The sequence below is a fragment of the Labrus mixtus genome, chromosome 5, assembly GCF_963584025.1.
Source record: "Labrus mixtus chromosome 5, fLabMix1.1, whole genome shotgun sequence".
In the NCBI taxonomy this organism is placed as follows: Eukaryota; Metazoa; Chordata; class Actinopteri; order Labriformes; family Labridae; genus Labrus; species Labrus mixtus.
This window is the reverse complement of record NC_083616.1, coordinates 7,852,860-7,863,452: the sequence shown is the minus strand read 5'-3', so window position 1 is coordinate 7,863,452 and position 10,593 is coordinate 7,852,860. Positions and strand designations below refer to the sequence as shown.

At 39.4% G+C, this 10,593-nt stretch overlaps 2 protein-coding genes across 3 annotated transcripts; both read right to left on the bottom strand.

Annotated features, from left to right (window-relative positions):
• Positions 1-1,866: 1,866 nt before the first annotated feature.
• ctu1 (cytosolic thiouridylase subunit 1 homolog (S. pombe)) lies at positions 1,867-4,789 on the bottom strand. Its single transcript, XM_061037581.1, has 3 exons — positions 4,641-4,789; positions 3,128-3,628; positions 1,867-3,012 (listed from the first exon to the last, which is right to left on the bottom strand). The coding sequence occupies exons 2-3, from the start codon at positions 3,621-3,623 to the stop codon at positions 2,477-2,479; spliced, it is 1,032 nt and encodes a 343-aa protein (XP_060893564.1). The 5' UTR covers positions 3,624-3,628; positions 4,641-4,789; the 3' UTR covers positions 1,867-2,476.
• A 1,066-nt stretch (positions 4,790-5,855) lies between these two features.
• Positions 5,856-8,021, bottom strand: crybb2 (crystallin, beta B2). Of its 2 annotated transcripts, none has more exons than XM_061037579.1 (6): positions 7,881-8,021; positions 7,474-7,560; positions 7,202-7,320; positions 6,576-6,708; positions 6,331-6,473; positions 5,856-6,187 (listed from the first exon to the last, which is right to left on the bottom strand). In XM_061037579.1, the coding sequence occupies exons 1-6, from the start codon at positions 8,004-8,006 to the stop codon at positions 6,019-6,021; spliced, it is 777 nt and encodes a 258-aa protein (XP_060893562.1). In that variant the 5' UTR covers positions 8,007-8,021; the 3' UTR covers positions 5,856-6,018. The 2 variants fall into 2 exon arrangements, with proteins under 2 accessions (XP_060893562.1, XP_060893563.1); XM_061037580.1 differs by having other exon boundaries at positions 7,887-8,021.
• Positions 8,022-10,593: the final 2,572 nt, after the last annotated feature.

Sequence of the window (10,593 nt, the reverse complement as noted above, 5' to 3'; positions counted from 1 at the left end):
AGCACATCTTATACCAAAAAAATAAAAAGGTACAGAGCACTTACCCTAGAGCACAAGTCATCTCCTAACATGAGATAACAAAAATAACAAAATAATGCCACAGACATAAGGGAGGTACAACCACCAACATGAATCCATTCTATGACCTTATTTTAACATGTTGCCAAAACAGATCCCATATCTCTGTCATCTTACCACCAACATTCATTTTTCCCAACATGTTTTCATATGAAGAGATCTTAACCATTTCGTCAGTCCATTCCTTCACAGTGGGGCACCTGGGGTTCTTCCAATTTCACAGTATAATTCTCGCGGCTGTGATAAATCCAACCTTTAAAATGCTAAATTTGGGATTTGTAACATTAGGCACCAATGACTTGTCACAAAGGAGGCAAAGCCTTGGGTGCACTGGGAGAGTGACACCAATCCAATCCCCCAGTATCTCCAAAATACTACACCAAAATGGATGCACCATAGCACATTCCCAGATCATATGTAAATATGTGCCCAAGTCGCTCTTACACTTCCAGCACTGATTGCTATCAGCAATTCCCATCCTATGTAATCTAGTTGGCGTCCAACGAAATCTGTGTAATATTTTATAATGAATAAGTTTCCCCCTGGCCTCTCTGATGTTTTTGCCCACATTTGAAAGAATATCTAACCACTCATCATCTTCAATAGTAGTTGCAAAGTCCTTCTGCCATACCAGTTTGAGATTATTGCAGCAATCCCCTGAGGATTTCTTGTACATTTTATAAAACACTGAGGCTTCATGATTTACCTGAGGTGACTTGAAAAACTGAATCAAGTGATTAAGTAACGGCTCTCCACTCTTATATATGCAACCAAGACAGTGCCTCATCTGTAAATATCTCCAGAAGTTTCCTTTATTTGTAAGTTTGTATTTCTTTTGAAGGTCCTGATATGACATTAATACCCCCTTTTCATATAAATCGCCTATTGTGTTTATTCCCTTGGATTGCCACTCCTTCCAGTATACTGTTTTCTCTCCGATGCGTAATTTAGGGTTGTTCCAGAGTAAAGAGTATAATTGATTGAATTGTGATAATTTAAAAGTTTTATGAACTGCACTCCACACACTCCTTGAATAGGACATTATGGGATTTGAATTATTTTCTACCTGTTGGGATAAAATGATAATGGGGCAGTATGGATTGACTACGCTCTGTTCTGTTTATCCAATCTAGGTCTATATGTGCTCTGACCCAGTGTTTCACCAACTTGATTATTTCAAAAGATAGGTTATATACTTTGACATCTGGCAAACCAAAACCTCCATTGTCCCTGTCCATACACATCCTGGACATTTTAATTCTGGGTTTCTTCTTATCCCATAAAAAATCGTTAAAAAGTTTGTTATAGTGCTTATGTATTCATTACGTTTGAGTTTAACAATACTTTGTTACAGATTATTTTACTAAGTCAGTGATTGATGATTCAACACATTTCCATCATAAATATAAGTTGAACCATATATCTACAGTACAAACAGGTATATGTTGGCAATATCTATTCTTTCTGTATTATAAATAAATTACATTATTTATTAAACCTTGTAGGGAAGCCAGTAATAAAAATGTCTAATCATGCTATAGCATTTTTTGTGACTATATTTAATTTGTTCTTTTTAATGTGCCTACTTTAATCTTAAATCATTTGCAGGGCTCTGAGTCAAGTGAAATTCATATGATAGCATACTTTTTAAAAACCAGCAATTATTACATTGTGTTTATGGAATCAATATATTAATATGATCAAATGTATTTACTCCCCCACCATGCAGTAAGTGGTTTCCACAGCATCCTGAACCTCTGAGTCAACAAAACAGGAGAAACAAGAATATGTAGGACAAGGCATTTATTAATTTATAGCTCATGAAACACTTTGGCATGATATGTCATCATATCCAACACAACTTGCTGCATTGAATTTAAGAGATAGCATAGAATAAATAAATAAAACATGAGATCTTTCTGTGCAGGTCCTCGTCTCTGCATCTCACACACACAGTGTACGTTTCTTTAAAGCGTGTGTGTTAACAGCCAGGATTTAGACCTTTAAGTGGTGCTGATTTCTGCAATGTAAGAACATAATCCCATGGCTGTATGTGACTAGTAATGAAGAAACCCAAAAAAAACAAATGGATACACCTACCATTCCTATTTAAAATATCATCTGAAGCTCAACAGAAACATTTTTAAAGCAACTGTTAAGTATTTCTTGATCAGTAATCCAAGTTAAACTTTTATAAGTTGACTTTCACCGGTCCGAGGAGTTCAACCAAATTAGAATACTCCATACACACTTTTGATAATTATTTAATTTTTAAAAATAAGAACGTTGACAAGTTAGACGTCTCCTGTGAAGATACAACGCTTGATTTGATAAAATAACTTCACGACATATCATCAGGGTAATTGTACACAAAACAACAAAAACAGAACTGTACATGTCAAAAGTCGACTGCTTTGAGCTTTCTCTCCTCTTTCTCGGTGAGGGGCTGCTCTGAGAGGATTTTATCAAGCAGGCGGTGGTGTTTGCCTATCCCCAGCTTCGGCAGACCTCGGTTCAGCCCTTCCAGCAGCACGCAGGACTTGCACAGAGGCTGGCTGGAGATGTAGCCGCAGCGGTCACAGGTCCCCTGCACAGGCATCTTCAGGCCCTCCCGCACAGACAGGTTCTCCCCTGAGTGCATGACATCCATTATGGAGCTGGGCCTCACACTCTCTAGATCCTTTAAAAAAGTCCTTGCATAGCCTCGATAAGCATTGGGAGAGTAGATACATTCAGTGGAAAAGTAGTCCAGCCTCTTGAAGTATGCGTACAGGACAATCTCTTTCTCATAAGCATATTTGAGGGGCTTGCAGCGCGGAACAACTCCATCACCTTCACTGTCTGTGGAGATGGCGGTGCAGCGGCGTAGACGAGCTATGTCCCCTCGCAGGATGTTCATCAAAACTGTCTCTGCCACATCGTCAGCATTATGACCTACACAGAAAAAACACAATAATTCAAACTGTAACAAAATCAAACAAACAAAAAACCCCTTGAAGACTACAACTGCCCAGACTAATGTTTAGCTGTTTATTCTTTAAGTTGTTACCTGTACATATCTTGTCCACTTTCAGCATGATGGCTCCTCTGTCTAGTGCCTGCCTTCTGAACACTCCACAGAAGGTGCAGTTGTTTTTAAGTCCCACCTGCTTCACTATAGCATCCATAGTCCAGCCATACAGCTCCTCATACGACACAATCTTCAGCGGAAGCTCGTACTGTTCTTGGTTCCTCTTTACCGTCTCCAGGGAGTCATCTCGATAACCAGTGATCCCCTCGTCCACCGAGAGAAGCATGAGTTCAAGGCCATAGTTAAATCGCTCATTTAGGAGCTTCATTACATGTGCCAGCACTGTGGAGTCCTTTCCACCCGAGGCAGCGATTCCTACTCTCTCCCCGTGTTTAAAAAGCTTTGCTGCCAGGATCGTCTGATGCACCTCCTCCTCAAAGGCCCAGAAGAAGCACTCCTTACACAGAGAGTGCCCGGTTTTTGGCCGTTTCATCACAGCCCGCTTTTCAGCACAGCTGCTACACAGGACAGGCATCTTGACTGTTGGGAGACAACATTAAAAAATCAATAAAATATATTAAAATCAAAGTTTATCAGATGAATCAACTTCAACCATAGACTTAATAGCTCATTGTTTGTTTCTGCAGATGCTTTTGAATAGCTAACCCACAGGTTTCGATGCAATTGCCCTTTTTTCTTTCCTCATTATTCACTTAATGTTATTAGTAGTTCACTTTTATTTTGTAACAAGGCCTGTGAATAACTAAATCTCTTTATAGTCAATCATTTAGTCCACAGTCTGGACAAGTCTGCTCAACAAAAATGTATTTATTCCAGAGACACCTCACAAAAATAAAATAAAATCTCAATGACACTAAGTGTACAGAAAATAATGATAAACTATAGAGTGATACTAACTATGTTATGTTATGATTACTCAGAGGGTTTGAAATGACAAATTTACTCAAATAAAGAGTGGAAATGTGAACACTAAATTAACTTTTAAATGAATAAGACAACAGACTCTTGGGAGCTGTGAACAACTAGACCTTTTGTCCAACAACACTTAATATTTACAACAACACAGTAATAATTACATTAGGAAATGTGTGTGGAGAGCTACATTCATAAAGTTAACTATGTTTTAAATTGTGCTGAAATTAAAACATTAAACGACACAACTCCTAAAAACATCTGAAGTCGTCGAGTTACACGGTGACACTTTCAGTAAGACGCAAGGCTGATTTAATTTAGTTTAGGTTTTTCATGGCTAAAGTTATCGTGTAAGATTTGAGGTTTTCTCGTTTAAGAAAAAAAAAAAATAACCATACTTAATTCATACAGACAACACAACCCCTTGTATTGACTTAAAATTAAACATTCGCCTTAGTAAATGACACACAAATGTCTGGAAGTGAAATGCAAATAGCTATGAGGTATGACAACATCTTAAAAGTCCTGTGATAGTAGTCTAATGTCACCAACATCAACGTGTTTCACGTGTGACCTCAGCTGGTCTGAACAGTCACATATTTCAGAAACATTTTCATACCAATGTATCCGATGAACTCGATGTAGGCAAGGAAAATGTGTGGCTGAAAATAAAGGAAAATACTAGTAGAACATGAACTTAAAACACAAACTATGAAAGCTAGTTAGCATGTTGTTTCATCATGTGGTAGCTCTTCTTCAGAGGAAGTGTCTTTAAGTTGAAAGCCTCTGCAGCACAGCCTAGTGGTAGGAGTCGAGCAGTGCACCTCAAACTGTAATACACGTCTTCTGTGGAGTTTAATCCATATGTTGCATTACCTACACCTACTGATTACAAAAACAAAAAACTTGACAATGCGTAATATCATTGTGATCCTGTTTCATAACATTGTCCATTCTATGAACCAGACACAGTTTTCTGAGTCTGTGCAAGTATTTCCCTGAGTGTGCAGTCAAGCTCCTCTCCGGTAATACCATATAGAATAATAGACTGTTAGGGTTGTTAATATCCATTGCATCCAGAAACCCTCTGGCCACATCCATCATCATTTTCTATCCTTTCCCCTGAGTGTCCACAGCGCAATTTATTACCATGGCAACGAATGCCAAAAAAACATTTTCTGTCCATGCAAAATGTTCTTAACATTCCCAGACTGTCAGTGTTCCTTTTCCTAATGTATAGTTACCACTTCTTCTGTTTTTTCCCCATTCTTTTTTTTACAGTTTTGTCATAACAAAGTCCCTTCTCAGTTCTGATTTTGATTACTTTCACCTACTTGTGCCGACCCAGTGCAGTGATTTCCTTTGAGATGTATGTTGCTGCTTGATCTGTATCGTCCATACACTCGTTGTCAAAACATTAATTTCCTCCATATCTCCCACATCTTTGAACTCTTCTGCACACAGCAGCAACATGGCCATGCTATTGACAGCACAAACACCTAAGAGGAGCTCTCTCATAAGGCCTCACTCTGTAGCATACTAAATGCACCCTATCAAGCAAATGAAATGACAAGCTCAACGATGTTGTTGTCCTCCCTTTCCCCTTCACTAAATCTTGTCATTCTGCTTGCGTCATGCACTCCTTCAATGATAAACTGTATTATTAACAGCACTAAAACACTGTATGGTGCCTGTCCTGTCCATTTAAATGATTCAGAGTCAGTGGCGTTGCTTTAAATCTATCGGTGATGTAGAATTAAGATGTTGGTGGTATATTTTGATTTAGAAGAAGAGCAATGTGAAGAACATGTAAGTCAAAAGACAAAGTCAAATGTAAGCAACAAGAATTTATTAGTTTGCTTCAAACAATGTTACTACTGCAACAGCTGCAATAGATATCAAAATGTTGTGTGATGGAATGGAGGACAAAGGGATTTGCTGCTGGAGGGGAAATAGGCTGGCGAGGTCAGGGTTCATGACAGGAAAGAGTCACAAGCTTAGTTGACGGGGTGAAAAGCACCCCTCTGATGCCACTGCATGTCTCTGATGCGCCGAACCGACTGGATCTGAGGAATCTGGGCTCCAAACTCAGCGTTGTCTTTGTATTCCCCCTTTTCAAACAGGTACTGAAAGCCTCTGTAGCCTGGGTACTGATAGCCCACCCAGCTGGTGCAGCAGACGCACAGAGATGGGAGACACATTAGAGAGTCAGTTAGAGGCGAAGGAGGGGGGTGGGGGGGGGGTGTGAGATAAGAGACATGGAAGTTATTCGTAGTATTAGACAACATCTGCAGGGAGGATGGACTCACGTGCCACTCTGAACCCGCACTGAGGAGACCTTCTCCTGGTAACCATGCGCGTGAAAGCTGGGGACATCATCATCTATGATTTCTATCTTCTTCCCTGCAAAGCTGGGGTTTTCGAAAAGGACAATCTTGTGCTCCTGGCTGTCCTGAGGGAGGAGAAAAAAAAACATTGACCCATTGAATGACTCTTCATTCAGCTTCTCGTATGATCATACGGATATATGATGTTGAATGTTATGCTGTCTTACCACTTTAATCGGGCGGAATGCAACAAGGGTGTCACTACGCCTGCTGTTGGTCCAGGAATCCCAGCGAGGATACTCCCCCTTCTCAAACACATACTGCTCCCCCTTACAGTTGGCCTGCTCATATCCCACCCATCTGAGAAGGACAAGGATTGGTGTGTTAATTGTTTTGTAAATGGTAATGGTAAAGGCACTTGAGCTTGTATAGTGTTTTTCTAGTCTTCTGACTACTCAAAGAGCTTTTACACCGCAGGTCACACCTACACATTCACACCTCTACATGGTAGAGGATTCTAAAGTAAGACATCAGAAGTAACTAATCCCATTCATAAACGTTCATATGACACCGACGAAGCAGCGGGGGGAAATTGGGGTTACGTGTCTTCCCCAAGGACACATCGAGCATGTAGCTGCAGGAGCTGGGGAATCGAACCTTTTGGTTAGGAGACATCAGACTCTACCAACTCAGCCACTGTCATAAAAGGGGAAACTCTAATCTGCTTGGCATTTCATTTATTTTTCTGGGTACTTTTCCTCTATAAATCCCTCTCTCCCCCGCTCCCTCCTTCTATGCCTCTCTGTATGTTTGTTTTTAAATCATTTTCTGGCTGTCTCTGACCCACACTCACGGTCCACACAGCACCAGTATGGAGCCCACTTTCTCCACGCCTGCTTCCAGGAGGTTGTTGCAGGGACCAGTCAGCTCGTGGCAGCGTCCCTGGAAGTTTTCCTGCTCATAGATAATCAGCTGTGCACCAATGGGAGACAAGAGAAGACGAAAGGGTTTTTTTGTTTGTTTGAAAGATGCAAGGACCCAGATAGTGAGTGCAAGGTACACAGTGTGTGGAGGAAATTGAAAGTAGCTAAAGAATGATAGTCTCTGTGCTGCTTTTCCTCTCACCTTAAATGCACTGGTTCCTGGCTGCTGCTGCTTGGATGCAGGGATCTGGTGGTCCGTGGCCATAGTGAATGGGTCAGAAAGACGAAACTGAAAGAAAATACAGAAAAATAGACCTTTTAAAATAGTTTCAGAGAAATATATATGAACTGCTACATGATTTAAAACGTTTTATATCTTTAATATGTGCCGGTGTATTTGCTATTTGTAATTGATTTTCTTTTCTAAGTTTACAAAAGTTGCAAAGTTTCCTTCCTTTTGAAAGCAGTATAACAGTAAAAACAGCTTTAGACACAGCTATAGAGATTTAACTTTTAACGACTGTACCAAAGGGAAAATATCCTGATAGAAATACTGATCAAAGATTATAAACTTTATAAAATAGAGCATGGCGGACATAAACCTCTTACCAGTACCTGCCTGTGCCAGTGTGTTTGTGATGGCACGACGGGCTCAATATATACGGGACGCCCAGGGGTGGAAACTCTGCCAACAGTACCCACAGAGTCCAGGCCAACTGCAGATCGGCCTGCCATAGGCCCAGCACACTAAAGTGAGGGGTCACTGTGTAGCCCCCCCCATCCCATCCCGGGGTGTCACACCCCCGCAAAGTTATTTCATTAGTAGTCAGTTTTTTCCAGCCAGTTATTGTTCCACATCCACATGATTCAGCACAAACAGTGCCAAGAGTCCCACACCTACAATGAGCGGACAGAGAGGGAGAAGGTTTGTAACAGTCGGGTTTACTGTGAAACAGAGGGCTGGACTGATTTGAATAACAACACAAATTGTTCACTACTTTCACACATTTTGATGCATTTTATATTAAATCAATAGAAAAATCGGTTCATGTCAAAATGTGTTGCCTCTGTTGTTCAGCAAAGGTATTTTATATTGGCTGAATAAACAAAGGACATATTTCCACTGTACACTAGTCCTATGCTGCTGCATGTGCATGTTCATGAAACAAAGAAACAGAAGTTATTACTTTAGATTTTGTGATTGTGGGAAAAAAATGTTTTAGTTTAGTGTAGGTTATGCAGTTATTACTTTATAACTTTGATGCAATGATACCAAAGTTAGCATGTGTTACTGCTGACGACAGACACACACTAAGGTGGAGATTTTGGGTTTAAGTTTTAAAATTGTCTTCATGATAGTTTCTTATTTAGATTCCATTTGCATCAATAGTGGGAGTTTTGAACACTATATGAAGAGTTCATTCCCAAAAGAAGATGACTCAGTTTCAAAAAATGACATAAAACTTTTTTTATTTATTGTTTATTTCAGGTAATATCACTCAGACTGAAGTTGTGTGGCTTTGACCGAGTTGCCCTAGACTGTTTTTGCACCAGAACAGAATTTGGATCACATAACAGCCCTGTTTAAAGTGCCAATCAAAACTGTCAGGGCACTGTTTTTCAGAATGGCTGTTATCTGTTTTTGCAAATGAACTCTTCACATGTTTTCACATGAATTCAAGTTTTGTCTGTCCTGCATGTGGACGTAGAATAGGGCAACGACAGTAGCAAACAATATTAACGCTACATAAACTGTTTATGATGAGTCAAATAAGAACCACTTTTCACCTTATCAAATGCAGTTAGGTCATATCCTGAATCTTTTGAATTTAATTTAATCTTTTAAAAGACTGAAAAATGTGCACTTTGGTTTTATAAATAAAATATGTTATTGCAAATCTAGTGACCTTTGAGTGTAAGCCTTTTCTAAAAGTAAACTATTATAGTTATTATTGCTGATCACCATCATGGCTGTGTTTTTCTGCTGCACCCTAGGGACTTCAAAACACATGTAGAGCTCCAGGTTGAAACTGCACAAATTACAAACACATCATGTCAAAAGACACACCCCAGTTTTGTGTGCTCTTCAAAATAAACCTAGATATATCTCGACATGAACAGAGTATATTTAACCAAACTGTAACTAAGTGAAATGTTATCGTGACTGGTTGTTTGTCTCTACGTGTGGTCCATCTGATTGACCAACAACCAGTCCAGGGTGAACCCTGTCTCTCGTCCAATAACAGCTGGCATCAAGTCCAGCCCCATACGACCCCAAATGGGATACGCTTTAAAGATAAAGGATGGAAATGAAGTGACACGCAGTGCCATATGGAGACGGTAAAGATCTTCAGCATATTTCTTGAACTAACAGCTTTACATCTGAAGTGCTCCCCTCCTGTAGAAAACCTTACTTCTCAAAAACTCACAGTCAGTAATTGTTAGAGTAGCTGTTATAGATGCATTCAAAGAGTTTTCAGTCATTAAGAAAAATAGTAAATATCAGGAATTTTAGCAAATTTAGGTGTATGAATTGGGATCAAAGACGTGCTACTAAAAGAAATAGGTGACTTTTCTTGTAGACTTGTATGTTTTCTGGATTGTATTTCACATAGTTTCAGTTGAATAAACACCAGAGAGATCCTTCAGATAGAGGACTAATTAGATATTATTTTTCACAATATTCTGGCCAAGATTTGTGATCAATATCTTGCTGTAGATTATCTTCCTCTTGAGGAGGCTGTCATCTGTTTACCCAGAGCACTGCAGGCCTATCTTACTGTTTAGAGGTGCAAAATACAATCCAGCTGTGTATTGTAAACTTTATGTTGACCTGATTCGAGAAGGCTTTATGCTGTATTTAAAAAAGATCATTTAATTTAACACTGAGTCATTAGAATAAATAAAAAAACAGATCATCTGTATGTATTGTGGAGCTATAACTGTGAGTATCTCTGAGAGTACGTCCATATATTATTACAGACAAGGGAGAAAATGTGAAGGAAAGGCGAGCACTGTGGGAGGCTATAGGAGATTTACTGGTATACTCACTCTTTTCTCATTCTTCAATTGACTAAAACTTTACACTACAGAGAAAAGTATAAGAATAAAAAGGTTCTTCTTTTTGATATTGTGAAGGGAAGTAGTTCTAATTTTTAAAACTATATCAACATCTAATAAACAGTGTGTATGTGCGGGTTTGTGTCATCACACAATGTAATCATGTCTGCGGATGGAATCAGAAAGCTATTATGTAACCTACCAAATCTACTCGTACTTGACTTTTCAGCGGTAGCTCATATTGTGTACTTTGTGACCAGTA

Coding starts and splice junctions, on each gene's coding strand:
- ctu1 (XM_061037581.1), bottom strand. CDS start 3,623: ATGCCTGTCCTGTGTAGCAGCTGTGCTGAAAAGCGGGCTGTGATGAAA. Junction 3,013..3,127: donor AGTGGACAAGATATGTACAG/GTAACAACTTAA, acceptor TTTTCTGTGTAG/GTCATAATGCTGACGATGTG.
- crybb2 (XM_061037579.1), bottom strand. CDS start 8,006: ATGGCAGGCCGATCTGCAGTTGGCCTGGACTCTGTGGGTACTGTTGGC. Junction 6,474..6,575: donor CATTCCGCCCGATTAAAGTG/GTAAGACAGCAT, acceptor CTCCTCCCTCAG/GACAGCCAGGAGCACAAGAT. Junction 6,188..6,330: donor GTGCGGGTTCAGAGTGGCAC/GTGAGTCCATCC, acceptor CTGCTGCACCAG/CTGGGTGGGCTATCAGTACC.